The sequence below is a fragment of the Myotis nattereri genome, assembly GCF_964212035.1.
Source record: "Myotis nattereri genome assembly, chromosome: 20".
Lineage (NCBI taxonomy): Eukaryota > Metazoa > Chordata > Mammalia > Chiroptera > Vespertilionidae > Myotis > Myotis nattereri.
Genome location: NC_138096.1, coordinates 13,062,735 through 13,087,942, shown reverse-complemented (window position 1 = coordinate 13,087,942; position 25,208 = coordinate 13,062,735). Strand labels below are relative to the sequence as shown.

General features: G+C 38.0%; 1 protein-coding gene across 1 annotated transcript in view; it reads left to right on the top strand.

Moving 5' to 3' along the window:
- Nucleotides 1–24,822, top strand: part of ADSS2 (adenylosuccinate synthase 2) — a 33,621-nt gene extending 8,799 nt beyond the window's left edge. The window contains exons 2-13 of the mRNA XM_081114615.1: nucleotides 3,877–3,979; nucleotides 4,805–4,873; nucleotides 7,438–7,488; nucleotides 11,244–11,310; nucleotides 11,594–11,701; nucleotides 12,904–12,985; nucleotides 15,019–15,145; nucleotides 16,640–16,794; nucleotides 17,921–18,045; nucleotides 19,808–19,905; nucleotides 22,260–22,409; nucleotides 23,697–24,822. Coding sequence (XP_080970741.1) covers nucleotides 3,877–3,979; nucleotides 4,805–4,873; nucleotides 7,438–7,488; nucleotides 11,244–11,310; nucleotides 11,594–11,701; nucleotides 12,904–12,985; nucleotides 15,019–15,145; nucleotides 16,640–16,794; nucleotides 17,921–18,045; nucleotides 19,808–19,905; nucleotides 22,260–22,409; nucleotides 23,697–23,749 — 1,188 coding nt within the window. The 3' untranslated portion in view covers nucleotides 23,750–24,822. The remainder of the gene's footprint in view (nucleotides 1–3,876; nucleotides 3,980–4,804; nucleotides 4,874–7,437; nucleotides 7,489–11,243; nucleotides 11,311–11,593; nucleotides 11,702–12,903; nucleotides 12,986–15,018; nucleotides 15,146–16,639; nucleotides 16,795–17,920; nucleotides 18,046–19,807; nucleotides 19,906–22,259; nucleotides 22,410–23,696) is intronic.
- Nucleotides 24,823–25,208: the final 386 nt, after the last annotated feature.

Genomic DNA, 25,208 nt, shown 5'->3' with positions numbered 1-25,208 from the left:
CGTCTCTAACTCCTGAGTGCCTTCTTCTCTATTCAAAATTCAGTGCCCAAGAGAGCGGAGCTGGATTGGCCCAGGCTGGGCTCAGGTTTCCCTGCTGGATCTAATGGCCCGGCCAGAGGGGTGCTTTGCAAAGTAAGAGTAAGGGTGGGAAGAAGGGGGACGGAACCTGAGAGCCATTGAGGCCCTTCTTTGTTTAACAGTTAACTGAACATTTTCTGTGTTGTTTTTAAAATTTGGTTAAATAATGGAAAACACAGCTTTGATTAAGAAGTGTTTGTTAAATGCTACATGAGGGACTGGGTTCTTAGTGCTTTGGGAATTTAGCAAAGCAGCAAGAGATAGTTATAGGTAACTATTAATATGAATATATGATGAATACTATATCGGGGGGTTTATTCACCAAGTTTGGCTTGGGGAAATTTTGGAATGCGTAAGGATTAGTGTATCTCTTAAAAACAGAACAAAAAATACTGATCTCCTATCATTTATATAGTACTGTGTGGCCTCCCAATGCTAACTAAGGAGAATCGTTAGACATGATTAAATGAATATATCCTTGCTACGTGTGCCGGTGCACACTACATAGAGTTGCCCGTGTGAGAAGCAGTTCCATCACAAATGTGGGAATGTACATGCAGTTCAGAGCACCTGCCCTTGTAATTCTTGGTGGGCTTGCTACCTGCTAATATATGTAGATTCCCTGGTCAGGAGCTCCTGTGAGCAGCTCACACTTGGCTCCTATGCAGATACCTTGTCAGGAGCTCCTGTGAGCAGCTCACACTCGGCTCCGCTGAGCACCCTTTCTGCACAGCCTGTGCCTCATGGTTAGAAGCTACCACACCCACCGTCCCCATAGGGCTCTGTGACCACGTAGACTTATCTGACAGCCTGACACTTTCTCCCCTAGCGCCTTACTAGGATAATCTAGGGATAATCTAGGGTAAATGTAACCATATTTTCATACTTAAGCAGAATTTAAATGAGATTAAGACTCTATAGTTATCCTTAATAAGACATGGGTTATTGAAAACTGTTGGTTAATGTTTGAGTGAGCAAGCTTTTAATTAAAATGTGATTTCAAGCCTTGTGCAGCTGAACTTTTCCAGCCTAAACCACCACCTGTCAATTTGGGAGAATTTAAAGAATTAAACCAGCGTATCCCCTTAAAGTCATCTGTCACACCAATCCCAACCTCCTGCCTCAAACATGCACACATTTCAGCCATCATCTCTCCATTATGGTTGTTGCCATCAGTACTGCCTGTTTTTGTAAAATATTATCTCAGAGAGTAGGTTTTGGTTATGCAACAAGAGCACTGTGTACCTCCGAGTTAGTCACTGTTTCACCAAATGATTGTATTAATATCTGTAAAAATGATTTGTGTAAATTAGTAGGCTTACTTTTAAGGTCTACTCCAAATATTACAGAGTAGTTTGTTTTTTATATTAAGCAAATGATAGATTTTTTAAAAAGCTAGTTTTAATTTAAATAATAATGCTTCATTGATTGTCTCAAAGTTACTACTTTATAACAATTTAGTAAGCATTTATTAAATTTAGTGATTTATAATAATTTAGAATTAAATAATTGTAATAGCAAATTAGCATTTTTCTGGGCACTAAAGAAAAATTGAACAGACCAATATGTCCTTTTGGCATGTAATACATGTTTTAGGAGTCTTCTATCAGTATTGGTGATAAACTTACACAAGTGTGAAATAATAAAGTATATACTGGGAAGTGTATTGTAACATTATTCAAAATGGCAAGAGATTGCAAACAACCTGAATGTCTCTGTTATGAGACAAATTTAATGAATTATGTGTCCCTATAAAGAGGAATATGGTACAGTGTAGCTGTTAAAAGAATGAGACAGTTCTGTTTGCAAAGTTATGGAATTAGCTCTAAGATTGCTCTAAAAAAAAGCAAGCCGCCCAGGTGTATATAGTTTGCTCACATTTGTAAACATGGAATAAAACAATCTTCTTCTATCTATATATATAAAAGGCTAATATGCAAAGTGTTCCCTTGGGAGTTTGACCAGGAGAATGGGAGTTCAATAGCTCACTGTGACGTGCGCTGACCACCAGGGGGCGGCACAGAACATGGCGGGTGACCAGTGGCAGCAGTGGGGTGCTGAGGGAGCGAGGGAAGGAGGAGGCAGGGAGACGGGGAACCTGATTGGTCTTGATTGCCAGCCAGGCGTAGGGACCCTACCCGTGCACGCATTTTGTGTACCTGGCCTCTAGTATATTAATATGTTTGTACAGTGGGGCCTTGACTTATGAGTGTCCCGACTAACGAGTTTTTTGAGATACCAGCTGTCTCTCAGCCGATTTTTTGCATTGAGTTGATAGAGTAATTTAACGAGCTCCTTAACGAGCTCAGTCTCCGGTCGAATTAAACTCGTAAGTCAAGGCCCCACTGTATATGCAAAATTACCTCTGGGAGGACACAAAACCTGTGGTACCTGGTTGCCTTGTCCAGGGAACCAGGGCAGGGTCGGGGTGGAATACTGCACATCTTTGTGCCTTTGTACCTTATGCAGATATTTCCTGTTAAAAATAAATAGTAAGAAGTATTCACCTGCGCCCTTGGTGGTGTGGTATCCAGTGAGGGAGGTATTGCTTAACACTCCTGCTTCTGTCTTCCTGTGTTTTGCCACCCACCTGTCATCTTGTAGACTATAGGTCACCACTGTCAAGTCATTTGTTTATTTTTAAACATACATGACACACAGTAGCCTTCAAACAGAGATTCTTTGCTTTGTACAGTACAAAACAGTATGAATAGGTTTTTGCTTTTTTTTGAAGGACCATTTTTCTGAATTCATGATTGGTAATGATTTAGTAAAATGTAAATAACATGCATTTTGGCAAAAACTGTTAAGTTAGACTAGTCATTCTCCGGAGGTACTTTTTTGATAGGTATTTTTAAAAATGTCCCACGAAAATGTCAAACTTTTTGTTGCAAATATATTCCTAGTATGTGGTTTACTTTAAAATTAAAAAAAATTGTTTAGAAATTTAAAGCTATAATTAATTGATTTGTGTTTTCTCCCATTCTTTTTAAACTTAGAAATTAGAAAATATATCTGGTCACTTACTATTGTCTGCCTTGTGCCTAATTTTTATCATTTAACTTCAAATTGTGCTTTAATCGTCTGTTTAGGCTTGAGCTTCACAGAGGGGAAGTTTCACCCTGGGTCGGCAGTATGATTCCCAGCTGTAGAGGGTCTTTGACCTTTGACCCAGTGTATTACGTTATCCAGAGATGAGTAGATCCCAGGGATCTGTTACTAACCAAACTCACAAGACTGATTTGTAAATTTAAAAGTTTGAGTCTCAGGATAGCCAATATTTGAGGTAGTTACTTGGAGATTTGCTAGTTGATAAGTCCATGTAAGAATACAAATGTCAGGTCACGAAGTTGCTTGACACTCTTAGGACCATGGGAGTTATATGAATATTTACATCAAGTTAGGATAACTGGATGTATTACTCTTTTCTATTTTAGGGATTTTTATTTTGGAATACCATGGATAATTAATTAGATAACTACGTGTCCTACATAGAGAGTGCCCAAAACAATGAAAACGAATTGTCCCCTGTGGTCTTTTCACTTTTTCTTTGGTCCTTTTAGAGGGCATGTCTTCCCATCTTCCAGAAACCTGAATTCTCCAGTTTTCAGGAGTGAGGAATGGAGAGAGGAGAGCGAAACTATTATAAATCCTCCAAAGAATTAGTATTTGTGACAAATGCTTGGGTTTCCTTAAGTGATAGTGACATTTTAACAGGAAATCATTAATTTCCTTTGGAAGGAGATATATTACTTGTCATATTTATTGTCGGGTTCAATTTCCCATCATATGTTTCAGGGAGGAAATAATGCCGGCCACACAGTTGTTGTAGATTCCGTGGAGTATGATTTTCATCTTTTACCCAGTGGAATAATTAATCCAAATGTTACTGCATTCATTGGTAAGTATAGAATGAATCCCTTTAGAATTTTCCCCCCTAATTCCTAATAGTGTTCATTTTTCATTATCAAACTGATTTCATCCTTCACTAATCAAATGATTAATCTTGACCTTGGTACCTTCTGGAATATACCTAACTTTGGCTATTTTACAATTCCTTTTAGATCTTTTAGCACTAATACTTTCTGGAATGATTTCTTTGCATTTAACTGTATTCATTGGTAATCTTAATTCTATAAAGAACTATTAGGTCATCAGATCAGTTTTTCAAACATGACACAATAAGGCAAACAAGTCTATGTTTTATAAATTGATTCTGAGCCCTTAGAACATATAGTGCAATCTGATATGTTCTATTCTAGTTTCTTATTTTTTAAAATGCTAATTACAACCCACTAAATTGATTTTATTAACAGTAATAGTGTGATTCCCAATTTGAAAGACATTGATCTAGAGAGTCTACTGTGATCTGGTTTAATTTGCCTAAAGCTACATAACTAGTTTTTTGTTTTGTTTTTTTTCCAAAATAACAGTTTTACTTTGTTTCAAAGAAATTTTAAATTATATTGGGTGTAATTTTAGTGTTTTTTAATTCTGTGTTTATGTTCTTTTGTTTATTTACATTATACTACTGTCTAAAACTTGGAATCCTTTCTGTGATATCACTTTGGTAAGTCAGAAAGTCCTGTAAATTCAAGTACCTCAATCTCCTATGTTCTAGATAAAGGGTAATTGTAGATGTCTATATTTTCATATCATTATGTATGTCTATATTAATAAAGTATAGATGTTTAAGGTTGGAATTAATTTGTTTATTTTCCTTTAGGAAATGGTGTGGTAATTCATCTACCGGGATTATTTGAGGAAGCAGAAAAAAATGTTAAAAAAGGAAAAGGTATGAAAGAATGAGTCTGCTTTGCTTAGTAACCAGTTATTATTATTATTATTATTATTATTATTGGTAAAGTTTTATTTGGATCTCATGCCAGCCACTTAACATTTATTTATTTGTATTTTTATATTTTTAAAGTATATTTTTATTGATTTCAGAGAGGAAGGGAGAGGGAGAGAGGAGAGATAGAAACATCTGCGATGAGAGAGAACCACTGCTTGGCTTCCTCTTGCACACCCCACTCTGGGGCTTGAGCCTGCAACCTGGGCATATGGCCTGACCAGGAATTGAACCATGATATCCTGGTTCATAGGTCAATGCTCAACCGCTGAGCCATCCTGGCTAAGCCAGGCACTTAACATTTTTGTCTTATACTTTAAAGTTGCAGGTTATTGAGGACAAGCTATTTAATCTCCTTCGTTAAATTTTATCAATTCTAATCCGTGTTTAAACAAATGACAAACATAATAAGGTCATTGTGTAAGTCTTGGTTATTTTACAAATTAAACTTTATCTTTAGGGAGCTAAAATTACTTACTGTATCTTATTGGCAAAACTCTATGAGTTCATCTTGTCGTTTATACTCAGGTTAGCATATCCTTCTGCCCAAACCAAAAATGAGCGTAGGGAGTGAGGGAGCCACCGAAGCCACTGTGCACACTGCCAGTCTTGTTTCCTAGACTTTAGCTCCTTGGTTGCCACAACCCAGGGATAAAGGATGATTGTGAGGTCCCCCCTTCCAAATGAGAGAAATGCTTCTCTGTGCTATGGATCCGTCCATCTCCTTAAAAACATCTTGATTTCCTGCCTTTCCTAATCCCTTTGGGTTTTTGGAAGTCAGCTTGGCTACCTTCTAGGGTTTGAGGAACTTGGCAATGCACATAATATACAATTGGGGGAAATCATGAGTGAGTTTCTCTTTAGCTTAGCTTGAATTTGAAATACCCAGTTCTATTACATCATTCAAGTTCATTGTTCAGCTTTAAAAGTAGCAATCTGCCCTCCAGTGTTTCAGACAACTCAGTCTGGCTTCACAGATCCCGCCTCTGTTGCCCTCCCTGCGGTTCTGGCCTCTGTATTGGGCCAGCTCTTTCATTGGTCAGCCTGAGGTTCCCCTGCTGCGCTCTGCTTTCCTCCGACCTCTGAAAGCTTCGCCCTACTTTCTTCTCCCACTGGCCTGTCTAATCCAGCTGAATCCACTGCTCTGAGTTTCTTTGTAATATATGTTTTATAATACTCCTTAAGCTAACTTCAGAGTGCATGTTTTCATGTCAAAACCAGCTGTAGAGGGGAAGGTTTCCTATTCTGGCTTATAGCACATTATCAAGAAGCCCTTCTCTCTAATCTATAAGGAATAATTTGAAAATAAATCCTTAGATATTATCAAAATGAACAATTTTTAATATCTAACATGAGTTTTGAAAATGTTTGGGATATGGTAGCTTATTCTTAAAACGTATATAGCCTACAAAGGTGTACTGTCTTTAAAAAATATATTTATTGCCCAGCCAATGTGGCTCAGTGGTTGAGTGTCACTATGAACCAGAAGGTCACAGTTTGATTCCTGGTCAGGGCACAAGCCTGGGTTGTAGGCTCGATCCCCAGTGCGGGGCGTGCGGGGCATGTAGGAGGCAATCTATCAATGGTTCTCTCTCATCTTTTTTTTTTTTTTTTTAAATATATTTTATTGATTTTTTTACAGAGAGGAAGGGAGAGGGATAGAGAGCTAGAATCATCGATGAGAGAGAAACATCGATCAGCCGCCTCCTGCACATCTCCCCACTGGGGATGTGCCGGCAACCAAGGTACATGCCTTTGACCGGAATCGAACCTGGGACCCTTGAGTCCACAGGCCGACGCTCGATCCACTGAGCCAAACCGGTTAGGGTGGTTCTCTCTCATCTTAATGTTTCTATCTCTTCCTTCCTCTCTGAAATAAAAATATTAAAAAACATTTATTTACCTACTCATTCAACAATTTTTTTGAACATTTATTAGATGACTGGCCCATGTTATGAAACCTCATGGCCCCTGCTCTCAGGCATTCACCATTAAATGGGTAGATATATATTTACAGTTCGGTGTACTAAGTAGAGTAATTGGTAATACTTTGAAGGAATTAGTGAGAACATTTTATTATATTGTTTAATCACATTTTTTTATAATTGTCTTGGGAAAGGGTGCCATCCCCAAAATTAGCAACTCCCTTTACTCAATTCTCCCCCCGCTCTACAACTAACTCCTCTTGCCCCCAACTCCTACAAAAATGTCATTTTTTTTTTACCATTTGCTGTTTGGGTTCCTAGCAGTGTTTTATGTGGATAGAGCTGGCTGTGTTTGGAGCTTCTATGAGCAAAACATTTAGAAAGAATGTGTGAATGAGTTTGTATATGTAATGAATGACAGGTGAGAAAATTCTCGTTAAACATGTTTCCTATGCAGAAGAAAAACTATGAAAGTGATTACTTCAGTGAAAAACACTTTTAAACACTGTTTCTAAAGAAAGTAAGATGAAAGAATTATTATACAAAGTGTTCTGTTAAATGTATTTTCTCCCTTCCTTCTAGGTCTGGAAGGCTGGGAAAAAAGGCTTATCATATCTGACAGAGCGCATATTGGTAAGGGGGACGTAAACATAATGCATTTATTTTTAACTATCGTTTTCCCAGAAACTTATCACACCAAAGCATTCTGTAACCAACTTTGTCTTCAGTTGGGTGGATTGCAATAATTGGGTTCCAAATACATAAATTCTTATGAATTTTTTCTTCTTTTTTGTTTTTTTATAAGGGCTAGGCTAAAATTTACCCACTTCTGAAGGAAGAATTAGCTAGTCAAATGAAGAGCATAAGCAATATTTCATGAGACTCTCTAATTCTACTAAAAAATAAGGCATATCAAAATATAGAGAGCATTTATTTCCACACATTAATACTCATGTAAAAGTAGGTCTACCATCTGGCAAATCAAGTGACTCTTTGTGTCGCAAATGTAATAATGCTGCTTTTTAAATGATTCAGCCTTTATTCAGACTAGCCTTCTCTTCTATTACTTAGAGCAAACTGGATTCTAAAATTAATTCAGCCACCACCAATAAATTTGAGATTTGTTTCCCTATCATCCTATTGCTGAAGTGATAGAATTGTTTATTAACGGTGACACAATTAAGAGACAATACCCAGGAAAGAGAAAGAAGAACTATAAGCCATGTAAGAAACTTATATGAGTGATCGAATTCTTAAATTCTACCTAAATATGTAGTTCTCCTGGGGCAGTTGCTGCTCTAGTTTTGACATTGACCTTCATTAAGAGGCAGCCCCATCGAAGTTCTTAAGGTACAGCCAAGAAAGCAAATTAAAACCCTTTTGGGCGGAAGCAGTGAAGCTGTAAATCTGTCATTTTTGTTGGCTATTGTAAGCTTCTGGTCTTAAAAAAATCATACTCTCAGCTGTCACCTATATAAAACATATTCTTTTGGTTATTAGCTTATCTTAGTAATTTCGTTTTATATTTCCATAGATCATCACTATAGTGCTTTAATATAGAAAGCAATGTAGGGTTATTAATATTTTTTTATATTGACAGTCTCTTAGGTAATGAAAAATGTATTTTTGTTCACTGCTTTTATACTATTTTTATCTGCTTACGCTCACTAATTATTACCTTGTACGTATTCTGATACCATGAATATTCTGTTACATCCTCGTTAACTCCTTTCCGCTTCATGGTTTTTACATGTAGCTTTCTGTGTTCATTGCCTCTGTCCTGTGGATAAGTGAGGTTCTGTGTTAGAAGATGGAAGCCACTGCTTATCTTCAGAATTTTCTCATGGTTCTCTGGCAGCTGCCGCGTGGAATTCAGTATCTTAACCTGAGCGCCACAATGTAGGATTGCACAATAGGATGATTCCTAGTGTGTGCCCTTGGAGTAAATTATAGCCTTAACGTATATAACCAGATAGTTTGGCCATGGGTGGACATATAAGCATGCTAGTGATGTCACACTGTGTTAAGAGTGACTTGTGTCCCTGCCTGGATTCTCCGCCTTTCTTCCTCGTTACAGATGTTCTGGGTGTGTCACATGACAGTTTGCATCCTTGGGTATAGCACAGTGGCTCAGCAAGTTACTTAACTGCTTTAGACTAGAAATAACAAAGAAAATAGTGGTGCAAACGGACCAAAGGACCAGAATAATTGGAAAGTAGTATGGTTTAGATGCGAATTAATGTTGTATTTTTATTATATTTCTTTAGTAATGGTTTTTTCTTTTTTTATAAATTTATGTCCTTAAAGGAAAAGTTTTCTGGTAGGGGAGGAAAGTTAGATGTTAGTAATAATATGTGTAATAATACAGGGTGGGGCAAATGTAGGTTTACAGTTGTCCATATGGAAAAATAATACAATAATTGATGATAATACAAGAATAAACTGTGTTTCATTTACTCACAACTGTAAACCTATGTTTGCCCCACCCTGTATATGTATGCTTTAAAATGTGTTATTTTAGCCTGTCTGCTGTGGCTTAGTGGTTGAACGTCGACTTATGAACCAGGAGGTGATGGCTCAATTCCCAGTCAGGGCATGTGCCCGGGTTGTGTGCTCGATCCCAGTGCGGGGCGTGCAGGAAGCAGCCATCAATGATTCTCTCTCCTCATTGATGTTTCTATCTCTCTCTCCTTCTACCTCTTCCTTCCTCTCTGAAATCAATAAAAATATATTAAAATTAATAAATAAATTGCACACTTTATTTTTTTGTTTTGTTTTGTAAATTTTTTTATTAAAGTATAGCTGGCATACAATATTATATTGGTTCAGGTGTACACATAGTGATTCAACATCTTTATAACTTATGAAGTGATCACCATGACAAATCTAATAACCCTCTGTCACCGTACAGTTATTACAATATTATTGACTGTATTCTCAATACAGTACATCCCTGTGACTTACTTTTATAACTGGAAATTTGCATTTCCTAATCTCCTTTACCTTTTCACCTAATTTCTCTGGCAACCATCAGTTTGGTCTCTGTATATGAGCTTCTTTCTGTTTTGTTTTGCTTCCTTGCTTGTTTTGACCTTCGGATTCCACATATAAATGCAGTCATATGATTTTTGTCTTTCTTTGCCTGACTTATTTCACTTAGAATAATACACTCTAGGTCCATTCATGTTGTTGTAGTTGGTAAGATTTTATTCTTTTTTATGGCTGAGTAATATTCCATTGTACACATATACCCCATCTTCTTTGTCCATTCATGTGTTGATAGGCACCTAGGTTGCTTCTCTATCTTGGCTGTTGTAAATAATGCTGCAATGAACATAAGGATGCATATATCATTTTGGATTAGCATTTTTTATTTTTTTCAGATAAATGCCCAGAAGTGGAATTGCCGAGTCATATGGTAGTTCTGTGTTTAGTTTTTTGAGGAACCTTTGTACTGTTTTCAATTGTGGCTGCACCCATTTACACTCCTCCAGCTGGGCAGGATCCCTTATCTCCACATCCTCACCAGCACTTGGTATTTGTTGTCTTTTTGATAATAGTCATACTAACAGGTGTGAGGCGATAGCTCATGTGGCCTGATTTGCATTTACCTGATGATTGGTGATGTAAACATCTTTTCATATGTCTATTGGCCACTTGTATGTCTTCTTTGGAGAAATGCCTGTTCAGGTCTTCTGCCCAGTTTTCATCAGATTGTTTATTTTTCTGCTGTTGAGCTGTAGGAGTTCTTTATGTATTTTGTTTCTTTTATTTGCTTTTTAAAAATTTTTATTCTTTATATATTTTAGATGTTAATCCTTTATCAGATGTATCATTTTTTCAGCAATAGAAAGCCATTGACTTTTTAAGGCAAAGAAATGGTGACATTATATTTGTGTCCTGGAAAGCTTGCTTTGGCTACATAAAAATTATGAATTAGTGGTGTCCAAGAGGAAGTAGGCATACTCACTAGGAAGCCACAGTTTTGGTGAAAGATGAGGGAGGATTGGGACTAGTGAGGGAGAGGGAGATGCCAAAATAATCCCTAGATTTCTGGAGTCCAGAACTTGAAGAAAAGAAGATATCTTAGTAAACTGAGCTTCATAGAATTGTTGGGTACGTGTTCCAAAATTACCCTCTTCATTTTTAAAATCCTATAGATTGCAATAAATAGGAATGGTCGATCAGACCTATTTTTATATTAACATACCAGTTGGCATTGGAACCTTTACTCCCACCATTATTGCTGCTTCGTAAAATGTACGTAATTTCTCATACTGAAGTCCGACTGAAGGTATTTATAGCTTCGGTCATTTAAAATACAACATGGTTTGTTTTCCTGTATCATCTTTGTTTCAACAAAACTGCTCTCGTTTGTTTCCCTGCAGTGTTTGATTTTCATCAAGCAGCTGATGGCATCCAGGAACAGCAGAGACAAGAACAAGCAGGAAAGAAGTATGGGGTTTTTTTCTTTGTTTTTTGTTTTTGCTGCAGGTGAAGCATATCCACACCCTTATGCTTAAGTTCTAGGCCAACTGCAGGTTCCCTGTAAGCTTTTATATAATACAAATGTAGGTTGAAGAAAAGTAAGTATTAAAATAGCTAGTTTAGATTTCAGAGAAAATCAATAGGGTTGTGAAAAGAAACTTACAGGAAACAGCATAAACAGAAAGCAGCCTGTCTGGCCACAAGAATGGCATCTTGTCTAACTTAACGCTTGTTTTGGTTTGTTTTTAAGTCTGGGTACCACAAAAAAGGGCATCGGTCCAGTTTATTCTTCCAAAGCTGCTCGGAGTGGACTCAGGATGTGCGATCTGGTTTCCGATTTCGATGGCTTCTCTGAGAGGTAACCAACTTGTGTTTCACAATGGAAAGAGCAAATGGAATTTTGGAATTTCTAAAACTCAGATTGCAGACGAGTAAAATCAGTATTCTCCCTGAATAGTGGTTGGCATGTTTGTTTTATTTAGAATATTAAAGTTATTTTTATTGCATTTTAATTGGTCCTTAATGCCAGATTAACTTTATGAAAAGTAACATGGTGATATCATAGCAGCACTCCCAAGAAGACAAAACCACAATTATGTTTAAGGAAAGCCAGATGGTGACTCTGTGATGGGGGGTTAGTTGGTTGCATTTAATGACAGGTGACATCAAAGGCATCATGGATTCTATCCATTTCCAGTCAGTGGTTTGTCCCCACTGTCAGTGCACCTCCACTGGGGATGGTAGAGGCTGATGGGTAATGTCTGCCTCCATCTTTTAAAAGCATCATGTAGACCAGTGATGGTGAACCTTTTGAGCTCGGCGTGTCAGCATTTTGAAAAACCCTAACTTAACTCTGGTGCCGTGTCACATATAGAAATTTTTTGATACTTGCAACCATAGTAAAACAAAGACTTGTATTTTTGATATTTATTTTATATATTTAAATGCCATTTAACAAAGAAAAATCAACCAAAAAAATGAGTTCGCGTGTCACCTCTGACACGTGTGCCATAGGTTCGCCATCACTGATGTAGACCCTCCCTTTTGTTTTATTTTATTTATTTATTTACTTTTAAAATATATTTTTATTGATTTCAGAGAGGGAGAGAAAGATAGAAACATCAGTGATGAGAGAGAAACATTGATTGGCTGCCTCCTGCATGCCCCCCACTGGGGATTGAACCTACAACCTGGGCATGTGCCCTGACCAGGAATTGATCCTTGACCTCCTGGTTCATAGGTCAATGCTCAACCACTCATCCACACTGACTGGCTATCCCTTTTGTTTTATGCACAGTATTATAATTCAGATATAAGTCTTATAGTTACAGATTTCAGTTATTTTCCCCCTACATATACCTAAACTTGAGTAAAAAATATTTTGAGTGTGTCACTTATTCATATGACTAATCTCTTTATTAGACTTTATTTTTCAGAATGTAACTTCATTTCGGGGGTTAATTTGTTAGATCACTCATTGACAGAAACCATTTTAATAAAATGATATTACTCAGAATATTTGAAAGAGAGCTGATGTCTTGATTTTTCTGTATTTCTCAGGTTCAAAGTTCTAGCAAACCAGTACAAATCTATATACCCCACTTTGGAAATAGACATCGAAGGTGAATTACAAAAACTCAAGGTAATGCTTTCTGACCTTTTTAATGTCCTTTTAAAAACTTGTTTGCCAAATTGGCATCTCGAGCTTTCATTCAGGCTTTGTGTTAGGAACTGGAAGTATAAGGACGAAGACGATATGGAGACTTAGAAGTTATATATAAAATAGTTTATGGTATGATAAGTGCCACACAGGTATGTGTGAAGTATTATAGATAAGAACTGGGAAAGCAAAGTGTTTGCCCTCTTTAAATCTACGAGCATGCCTGCCTAAAAGGAATGGTGTGTTTGAATAACCTCATCTGACACGAAACGAAATAGTGAGTGGGGGCCAGGGAACAGGAGTAAATGACCTGAAAATAAAGTTAGACAAGTAGGGACCAGCTCGTGGGTCTTATATTGGCCTTATGTGGCTCTGGCCGAGGACGTACATGGGAGATAAGCTTTTATTCTGGAGAGAATGCAAAACTACTGAGTAATTTTGTGCTGAATAGAGAGTAGATTTATATTATATAAAATCACGCATAGCAGTGTGGAGGCTAATGAACAAAGGGACAAGTGCGACAGCTCTGAAAGCTAACCAGCTCAGTTAGAAGTGATACGGACAGGACAATCTCTTCAGAGACAAATATGGTCATTGGCCGAAGATTAGGCCCAGTTGGCAGCTATTAGTTGTCCATGGTGCCTGAATTAGCCAGTAGTCAAGTCTCCTATCCGCTCCCCTCTCCATTCCTCCACAATTTTTGGTGGATTTCAAGTTGCTTCCCGTGTATCTGATTGTTATTCCTTCTCTTCTATAAGTAAGTATAAATATCCATTTCAGAACTGAATAGAAGCTTGCCAACCTCATGTGCCATTCTAAAACGGTTGCAGACCTTAGGTCTTCTCCCCTTACTAAAGTCCTAAAAAATATAAGACCTCCAAGGACAATCTGAATTGTTTTTCAGAGTATTGGTGGTTGCTTAGAATAGATTGCCATTTTCTTTTCATTCTGCCATGCAGCAATTGTTTTAAATGTATATTAGCAACTTGGAAATATTCATGTACTAAAGTGTGGATATGGCTTTTCAATTCTATTTTATACACGTTCCATGTGAATGAAAAATAGATGAATAATAATGAACAGAATTGGGTAAGAAGGTTCTTAATAGGTAATAGATGTTGAACTGGGTCTTTAAGGAACAAAGGATGTGATGATGGGTTGGTCATTTTAGGCACAAAAAAAGAACTAAAATAGGAATAAGCGTGAGATTGGAGACTAGAGCCAAGAGGGGACCATGGTTTCATCAGTGGGTAGAGCACACTTTGGTGAATTCATGAATGGAAGTTGGAATCTCCATACTAGTCTGGCGAAATATTTAAACATCATTGAAACTAGGTTTAGGCAGTGGGGCAACTCTTGTTTATACTATATTTTTAATGGAATTTTAAAATTAAGCAGTATTATTAACTTCAATATGTTTTGAGAAAGTTTTACAATGCTCACGTGTAAAATAGTACTGGATGTTGTCTACTAGTAATGCCACTGAGGTATTTTCCTGTAATGGAATCGAATGGAAGAAGAACATTGGCAATCAGTTATTGATGTTTGCATGCTTGGCATGTCACTGGTGGCCCTCACCACATTTTGAGAATCACATTCTGAGATGCAGGTTTTAAAACTCAGGGTTACATGGCTCATAAATTATTAAATATTTCACAGAATATACAATTGTAATGTAATACACTCGGTTCTGTTCATTTTCTTGAAAGCTGGTTTATGAAGTGCGGGTACTTGGCTACGTGCAAGGCTGTCACCTTATTGGCAGTGAGGTTAACCTTTGAATGTCACTGCATCTCTGCTGTTGTTGAGCTGGTATCTCTTTCCTGGTTCTTGGAATCAGCATGGGAGACCATTGGTAACCCCAGTGCTGCAGTAGGGTGGGCACCCTCACCTGCCCCTTTCTACTTGGCATTTGTCAGTTTCCACTGTCGTCAAGTCCAGGAATTTTTACTCCTATTGGTTATATTGTAAACTTATTAGCATACATTGAAATTGTTTTTTGTCTTTGTGTATAGGGTTATATGGAAAGAATTAAACCAATGGTGAGAGACGGAGTGTATTTTCTGTATGAGGCCCTGCATGGACCACCGAAGAAAATCTTGGTAGAAGGTGCAAATGCAGCACTTCTAGATATCGATTTTGGTAAGTGAGATAAGACTTAGGGGGAGCTAGACGGAGCCCTAAAGTGCTTAAGATATAAATAATTCATGTTAGCATGAAGGGGTTTTAAACAAGGCTGTTAGCTTGTATACATATTCAGGAGTAGTGGAAGTTTGTCATCTTATACTCATCTTTTTTTTTTTAAGGATTATTGTGGAAAATACAATACATAGATTGTTTTGTTATTTATTAGAAAAATCAAATTAATTGGGTCAGTAGGTTTGAAATTCTGTAAACGGTGATTTTATTATTTGGTTCATGGTTCAATTCCAGACCTCACTTCCGTAGGACTGTGAGATGACCAGGTGAATGTTTTGGAAGGGTCTCTGTCTTTAATTCAGGATTTAAAAACAATATTGGGGACTAATATACATTGTTATTAAATTCTAAAGTCTATGAAGTCTGCTTAATTAACTCCGAGTATGGGGTTCTGAGTGGATTTAGAACATTTTCTCTATATTCAAAAAGTTAACACTTAAAATCTTTAAACTATTGCTCCATTAGTTTGTTGGCCTTTCCTTCTAAACATGATCACTCAGGATAAGTCTGATTGTTCTCAGCTCTTACTGACCTTTCATTGGCTTTTGACTCCAAGTAAACCAGTTAAAGAAAGTGCATTTCTATGTAGTGGATATGTATTTTCAGAGAGGAAGAGAGAAAGAGAAAGATATCAATGATGAGAGAGAATCATTGATTGGCTGCCTCCTTCCTGCACACCTGCACACCAGGTTGAGCCCGAAACCCGGGCATATGACCTCACCAGGAATCGAACCATGATCTCCTGGTTTATAGGTCAACACTCAACCACTTAGCCATGCCAGCCGGACATTAGATTGGCATTTTTGATACCCTAATATATATGCCTAGCCAATCTGGAAAGAAAACAGACTGTCTGATTAGCATAGTGAATAATTTTTAAGTATGAAGAGGATCTTGGGTGGGGGTACACCACTCTTAGCTTATTCTTGTCATCTCTGGGATTATTCCTGGAATAGACATCAAAAGGTAGGAAAATGCTAAAATACCATGCAGTTTTTAGCATACTGTTGTCACTGCAGGTTGCTGCTGTACCCTATTTAATAAAGGGAGTAAAATAAATTTGTTTTAAACTAACAGGAGAGTGTTCAAGTACATCGATTATAAGTCTGCATGGGAGATTAACACCAGGGTTTTGGCATTACATTATTTAGCAGTCCATTAGGTGAGTACCTACCCTACAGAGCTGAGCAACCGCATGCATCACGGAGCCACTCCAGTGTACACGCTGCAGGCATAGCTCTGACCACCTATGCTTTTATCTCATCACAGACAGAAGGAATCAGGAACAAACCATTGAGGCTTGGGGAGGGTGGTTACAATTAGATTCAAGTCTGTCAAAGACCTAGAGTATAATCCAGTGCAGAATCGTCATAGTAATTCTGTTTTAAAATAATTTGTATCTATGTGTGTATATTTAATATTTGTTTCTATTTTTAGGAACCTATCCTTTTGTAACCTCCTCAAACTGTACAGTTGGAGGTGTTTGTACTGGATTGGGTATGCCCCCTCAGAATGTTGGAGAAGTCTATGGGGTTGTGAAAGCTTACACAACTAGAGTTGGTATCGGCGCCTTTCCTACAGAGCAAGACAATGTAAGTCTCTTTCTCAGGGAATCTAATCTGAAAGTTTTAAAAGAAAAATTCACGCTTTTTCCCCTAATGAATTCTTATTTTCCATGCATTTCACTTAATTTGCAAGACTGATCAGAGCAACATTATAAAAAAATGTATGCACACATTTATCGTTAGTGGCAGCAAAAAAGGAGGGATTATTAGAGGGTACTTAAAGGTCATTGTCATTGCAAGGCTGAAGGAAGGCGGGTTTATGAAGGGCATTGAGATAGTGGAGGCGGAAGAAGTTGTTAAAAATGACAACTGCCTTTCACCAAAAGCTCATTTGGAGACAAGGGTAAGGAAAGTGACCTCTGGACATTGTCTGCTCATAGCCAACACTTGCATGGGGGTGACACTGTGTAAGTGTCTTATACCTATAAGCTCTTTGGATCCTCACAACAGCTCCTTCCCCACTGTGCACAGGAGGAAACTGAGGCACAGAGAACTAAAGTCACTTGCCCCAGGCCACACAAACAGGGCTGGGAATCAAACATGACAGAGGAAAAATTTAAAAAATACATAACTGTAATAATGTCAAAATGTAAGAGGTAAGGACATGATGGCTTTAATCAGAAAAGTGTAAATTATGGAGTAGATAGATCAGAGATGGGAAAAGTAGGTTGTAGGAAGTGTAACTTAGATCTTTGTTTTCAACCTTAATTCTCTTCAAAAGAGTATTGTGATATCAACAAGTACTTATTAGATGCAAGTTTGCCTTATGGTTTTCAGGAAAATCATCAAGCTATAGTAGTTCTTCGGACAATTGGCTTGTTTGTTTTAATATAACAACTTAGTTTTTAATATGCACCATTTATACTTTTTATATATCAACCTCAATTTTGGGAAGTGATCTATATGACATCATAAAAAAATACTGGTTTTAATATAAGGTGAAAAATGAAGCCAAAATTGGATCTATTCCAAATAATGTCTCCTTCACATAAAATCCATCATCTCTATAGAATTCTATCTTCAACTTAGTTATTTTCGGGAAGATATTTATCTCAAAGAGACTCTAACTTGTTGTTATATGACCTTAAGTAGACTTGTTCTAGATCGACAGCATTGGTATCCTAATTATAAAGTTCTGTTTTCTGTCCCCTAGGAAGTTGGAGAATTATTACAGACAAGGGGTGGAGAGTTCGGTGTGACTACTGGAAGGAAAAGAAGATGTGGCTGGTTGGACCTTGTTTTGCTTAAATATGCTCATATGATTAACGGATTTACTGCGTGAGTTTTCTTAGAAACATTTATTTCAGGAAATAATATGATAATTCATGACCACAGGTTGAATTTTCGAAATGCAAACTTGAGGCAGTACCCCAATACAAAAAATTCTCTCTTTAACCTCTGAAATTTTAGTTCAAGTTAGAAATGGACCAACGTATAGGAGAAGGGAAGCAAGGAGAGGAACCCCAGGTGATCTTCCTAGATGTCCAAGTTGGAAGGAAGGAATCATAATACTCTTGCATGCGTATGAGTATAGAGCAGTGATGGCGAACCTATGACACGTGTGTCAGAGGTGACACTCGAACTCATTTTTTTGGTTGATTTTTCTTTGTTAAATGGCATTTAAATATATAAAATAAATATCAAAAATATAAGTCTTGCTCTAACCGGTTTGGCTCAGTGGATAGAGCGTTGGCCTGCGGACTGAAAGGTCCCAGGTTCGATTCCAGTCAAGGGCATGTACCTTGGTTACAGGCACATCCCCAGTGGGGAGTGTGCAGGAGGCAGCTGATCAATGTTTCTCTCTCATGTTTCTAACTCTCTATCTCTCTCCCTTCCTCTCTATAAAAAAATCAATAAAATATATTTAAAAATATATATATAAAGTCTTTGTTTTACTATGGTTACAAATATCAAAAAATTTCTATATGTGACACAGCACCAGAGTTAAGTTAGGGTTTTTCAAAATGCTGACATGCCGAGCTCAAAAGGTTCGCCATCACTGGTATAGAGGGAAGTTCAGGTGGGTAGGTGAGTAGATAGATAGATAAGGAGTTGAAGGGTGGAATATATACATAGCGGAGGACATATATACAACAGTGATGTTGTCCATGGGCTTGATTGACGTCTGACTTTTGGATTTAAACCTCAGATCTGTGCATTGTGCTGTGTGACCTTGGGCACGTTATTCCTTCTGTGTCTTTTTTTCTTTTTAATCATCCAGATAATAGTATTGCCTGCCCAAACCTAGTGTTCTATCTAATTTCCACAAGTTTCCCCTTAAAGCTCTGTTTTCCAGTCATTTTTGGGGGGATGTTGATGTATCACGAAGAGTCCTTGACATGTTTTCCTCAGTCTCCTTTGACAACATCTGACCGGAAGGGTGGAGGGGACTGTACCCAGAGTGAGGAGATGAGGGTTGCTGGCATACGTGTGAATATGCATGCATCTTATGGTCACCCCTGTGGAACAGAGTTCTGCTGTGCCACGGCCACAGAATGTGTTCTGTACCCCAGGCAGCCAGCCCACAAATATGTGTTGATCATAAGAAAGTTAAACAAGAGGGTGTGGGTCAATCAGTGAAAATCCTTTTTCATTATTAGAAGAGTAACTTGCTAGTAGATTAAGTCATTTTTTTTTATTATGAGGAGAATTCATCAGTATGTTGTCTTGTTGTGTTTTATGTGTATCATGCTTTAAAACAAATTCCTAATCAGTTTTCAAAACTGCTTTGGAGTTTTTAGCTTTTTAAAAAAATATATGTTTTTGTTAATTTCAGAGAGGAAGAGAGAGATAGATGATGATTGGCTGCCTCTTGCATATTTCTTCCACACTGAGGATTGAGCCTGCAATCCGGGCATTTGCCCTGTCTGAGATCAAACCCTGACCTTCTGGTTCATGGGTGGATGCTCAACCACTGAGCCACACTGGCTGGGTGGAGCTTTTTAGCTTTGTATGAATTTTCCTTTACTCCCTCATCATGTTAGATGTTAGAGCCTTTAAGAATTTGCTGTTTTAACATTGTCTTTTCTTCCAAAATTAGGTTGGCACTTACCAAATTGGATATTTTGGACACGTTTACAGAAATTAAAGTTGGAGTTGCTTACAAGTTAGATGGTGAAATTATACCTCATTTCCCAGGTATTTTTTTTAGGCTGTGTATAAATAATATTTTTAGGTGAATATATTAGAGCAATTTCATAAAGCTTTTCTGTATAATTTATGATATATAGCCACATGGTTATTATGCCCTTGTGAACAGTGCAAGTGTATTCACTTATTATTGGCATTTGCTTCATAGTTGCTATGCACTTGGGTGCTGGATTGCTGCAAGCAAAATAAAACATAGGAATGAAGAAAGAAACATGTTATTTCTGAGCCCAGCTATGCTGTTCCTGAATCTCACCTTTCTTAATCTATGTAGGCATTCCTCCATCCCTTGTGAAATGTGGGGTTGGAGAAAAGAGCCCTGCTTGTCAGGATAGGCCGGTCCTTAATACAGTAACCCACCTTGTCCTTCAAGCCACGTAAATGATTTTCTCTAACGTTTAATCTGTGTCTAAAGTGGATGGATGTAGGGAGACTTCCTACTTGAGGAAATGTGTTTTTTCAGACATACCTTTAGTTAAATGATTTCTTCAGTTACTCAGGAAGCTCTGGAAATGTTTTCAGCTTCCGGAAGTAGGAACTGTTAATTTGTTTAGCCATCCTATAAGACTGGGGATATGCCAAATGAAGGAATATTGACTAGCTCAGTGAAGCTTGGTGGGCTGGTAGGTTTTGTGACTTGCTAATGGCCAGTCAGTGGGAATTGAGGATAGCTGCAAGTTCTTAGAAACGTGTAAAGTCATTGTCTATTAGTCTGACCTCTGGGCCATCTACAGTTTCGTTTCTCTTGGCTATTCTTTCCCTTGATTCTGAATCACTGTTTCTATGTCTGAATATATTTGAGAGACTCAGATTCTGTGATCTTCCTCTGAAGAGTATTGCTTCTTGTTTTAGGCGACAATTAAATTCCTGGCTGATCATCTGGACCTTATTTAGCCTGGTTTTATGCTTTGTTAGTGCAGTTGTGTGAGGAGCCCAAGAAGTAGTAGGCCATTCTGCAGGCCACCAGCAAGTCTAGGGACTCAGGGTTTCTCCGTGCATCAGCTCCGGTGTCCCATCCAGTCTCAGGGTCGCACTTTCCCCCAAACAGGGCCCTGGCCTGTCGCAGCAGGTTTGCTGGGTTGGAGAACTCCCCTTTCTCTGGAACTCTGTCTGTGTGACGGAGGCCCGAGCCTGAGCCTCAGCTTTCCTGCCCTCTGCTGTAGGAGATGAGATTCTCTATACAATCTGCTGCCCACGAGGTCCTGCCTTTACACTTGCCTGAAGCTGATGAAAGACTGAATCTTTCATCGTCTTTCTCCAGTTCATGACTGGCGTTCATCGAGAGCCATCTGATCCATTGTTCCCATGTGCTTATTTCTCAATGCTTCCGGTCCTGCCAGCGCTGTACTGTGCCCCAGCAGGGCATCCCAAGTTACCTCCTATGAAAGTTAATAACTGCAACATGCCAGAGATTACCCGTCTCTGCCTGCCACCACTGATGGGCCCCCTGCCAGCAACTGGCCACGCTCCAGCTCCAGGACCCCATTTTAGAGCCTTCTTCCTCACACATTGCATTCCGTGGGAAACAGACTTGATACAGAGATTTGTGTGGGGGTGGTGTGTTCGTAAGTGCTCTGAGCAGCAACGTCTGGGAGAGAGAGAGAGAAGCAGGCTTAGGCAGAGGGAGAAGTTGAACTGCAAAGTAGTTACATCAAAAGCCCTCAGCTGGTCCCATGGATGACCGTTCGGAGTTGTCCCAAATTAAGGTAAGTGGCCTGGTCCTTGACATCCTCACATAGGAAGCCATTGGGAGGTGGGCTGCTCCAGACGGGCAGCTCGCTTCGGTGGAGGGCATCCCAGGGGACATCCTGACCAGGGAGCTGGTGCAGGCAATACTCCCACAGCTGAGGGGATGCGTGTGTCAGTCCTGAAGGGGGAATCTGCACAGAGTTCGGCATCCACCATACGACCTCTGGTCAAAAGAACGGGTCTGGCGTTAGTCCCATTTCAGCCTCTCCTAGGGGACAATGGTTTGGTGAGACGAATGGAGGAAGTTCCACCTAAGCTTTGGCACACAGTCACAGAAGCAAGAGATTTCCCAGATGAGAACAAGGCTAGCCTTCTCCCTGGGAGCCTGCAGACATTCCACAGATCATGAAGTTGAAACCAATAATCCATCTGTTTACAGTGCATAATCCTTTGTTGCTGTAGAAATATGCTTGATTATAAAACCCTACCCCAGGTGCACTGTTTTTCCTTTCTAAACTCTGAAAAACTTCTAATTGCAAAACGCATCTGGCTTCAGCGATTTTAATAAGAGATTGTGAACCTATGAGATATCAAAAAGTTGTTGGACAATAGGCAGTGTTCAGCATGAACTAATATACTTACTCTTTAACTTGCAGCAAACCAAGAGATCTTAAATAAAGTTGAAGTTCAATATAAGACTCTTCCAGGATGGAACACAGACATATCAAATGCAAGGACGTTTAAAGAGCTGCCAGTTAACGCACAAAATTACGTTCGATTTATTGAAGATGAGCTTCAGATTCCAGGTAAATAGAAACACTTTACGAACAACTGTCTTTGCTTTTTCTACTTTTGACTTGACTGTCTACCTTTGAAACAGGATAAAAGATTATTATTCATAGAGCATTTGTGATTTGCATAGATGCCCAGGAAGAAATAAAACAATTTTATTCTTTAGAGTAAATATAATTAATTATCTTTGTTTAATCCTTCATGTGCCTGAAGACAAAAGATTCCTCTCACCATTTTTGACCCTGTCTTCTGTTAGTCTGCTTTTCACCCTATGACATTGATTCTTGTGTCCTTCTCCCTCTTAAATAACCTCCTTTTGTGTCTGCATTACCACCAAAAATAGTGTGTGGTTTTTCATTTGGGGTTAAACCACCATTGAGAATTGGAGGAGTTTCCTGACTAAACATTAGAAAGTAACAGGTACAGAAAATAGGAACTCTAGTTGGAACAAATGTAAGAGAAGAATAAAGAATGAAGAAATGTCAGCTGGCCCGGGAATTAGGATAACCAGGTTATGGCTGTGACTAGTTATGTGAAGTCTTTGTTTTAACACATTGCTTTTTCCCTTTTATTTGTACTGATGGGAAGCTGAGAGACAGAAAGTGAAGTGGGTGGGAGGTATCCTCTATATAATCTATTCTGATTTTTCATCTCAAACATGAATTGTTTTCCATATTGCTACCTGCCCCTGCTGGTTTGTCAAATTCAGTCAACTCACCCTGAGTCAACATTGTTTGAAATATAAACAGCGAATTTAACAATGATTCTGTAAAATTCATAAGATTTGCCCAGGACCTGCAGGTGATTAGAGATGCCCGTAGGCTGGTACAGTAGGCAATTCCTAAGGCTGTGCTAGTTAACACAGTGTTCTCTTCCAGAAAGTTCTACTTTTATGAGATATAAAAGGTACTGTGACACTTCAGTATCATCTTAGCATCATCCATTCATCAAAAGGGCTTATCTTTTCTAGTAGGAACTTAATCAAAGGTTCTTTAGGTCTCTGCTGGTTTGGGCCAATATTTTTTATCCTAATGACTAGGAATTGAGGAATTGTAAATATTGTGCATTAAAACAGGAAACATTAAAGCAAACTACTCTGTGCTGGATCTCACCTGCACATTCTAATGGTTTAGAAATTGGCACAATCTGCTCCAGAATGGAACAAAAGGTAATGAAAGGCACCTAGGGCAAAGTTAAATGGTGACAATGAGAAAAGTGGGGGGGAGAGGGGGTCTCTTCATCCCAGATTCAACATTATAAATGAACTAATACAATTCTTATACTTTATTTTCCTCTCTCAGTTAAATGGATTGGTGTAGGGAAGTCCAGAGAGTCTATGATTCAACTCTTCTAAGGATTTCCAGTGACACAAGAAGCACTCCTTGAGAAGGGGGAAAGGACTTTCTTAACTATGTCATTATGACCTACAACTTTCAAGAATAAAGACATTGCCGTCAGGTGTAAGCCCTATAGTTGTTTCCAGTCTTGAAGATGGATGGCTGGTGTGGAGGTAAGCTTCGGCATATTCCAGTGTCAACGTCCTTGGCTGGCACAGCTGCCGAAATCATCTGTTGCTCCTGCTGCTCATGGTGCCACATTTTCTTTAATGTTTAGTAATAGTATAATCCATGTTGTTTGAAACCCAAAATAGAATGATTTTCAATGTAGTTTTTCTTTATTATCGTCCTTGTGTGTTCATAGGTTTTACCTCTATTAAATGGTAAGAACAATTAATGCAGTTTTGCACAAATATTTTTACATTCTGATCTTTCAGTTCTGTCAATGTAATCTTTGCTATTAGAAAAAATGATAAGAGAGGAGTTCTGTAAACTTTTGTAATGCTATGAATTCTGTTTAAATTGTGAACTGTTTATTTTCTGCTGAGACCATTGCGAATTCGAGCTTTGGCGGGGGGAGGGCGATATATTCATGGGTCTTTTAATTTGTACAGAACACAAAACTTATTTCTCTCTATAAATTATTTAATACATTGAACAAATGTTCAAAGATAAGGTGTTCGCTAATACAATACTCTTAATGTTAAAAAATAGTCATTAAAAGATCTATTGTGATATTTGGTGAATATTTTCTTTAATATCAGATATTAAATCTGAAATGAATTGGTCTCCTGTTTTATCTTACCATTATTTTTAAATCTAGTGCATTGTTTTTTCAACATTGTGCCTGCCAGTATGCCTACAAAATAATCTGTAAGCGTCCAAATGAACCCAAATTGTTGGTCATGCCTTTATTTCTCTTTTCTTGAGAAAAAAATAAAAAAGAGGTGTTATTTTAACAATTAGGCTTAACATATTGTGTTGTAGATAATCTTTCGGTGAACTATCTTGAATGTTAAATTAGGTGCCACTTAAATTTATTTTATTATTTCATCAATAGCTGATTAAAAAGAACCAGATATTTCTAGTATCCTTGTATTGTGTTTTTGTCCTGCCAAGAGAAGTAGTAGTAATACTAGTGTATATAAGGAGCTTTATCCCTGTGGTGTGGGGAGATAAGGTGGGGAGAGAGCAAGAACAGAATCTTTGAAAACATCTAACTACATTTTATCTTCACTAGATATATTTTTATTAATACTTAGTTCAAGAAAAATGTTAAAATAAGAGCAGCCTTGTTGGATTCAATAAATAAAAAGGACAGTAGAGATGATCTTACAAAGCTCACTGCTGATTAGTAATGATCTTTATATAGAATAATAATTTATACTTGGTCCATAATAAATAATGTTTACTTATTCTAATGGAAATTTAATTGGTTTTTATTTCTTCTTGCTTTTCCATCTTCCTACATGGACT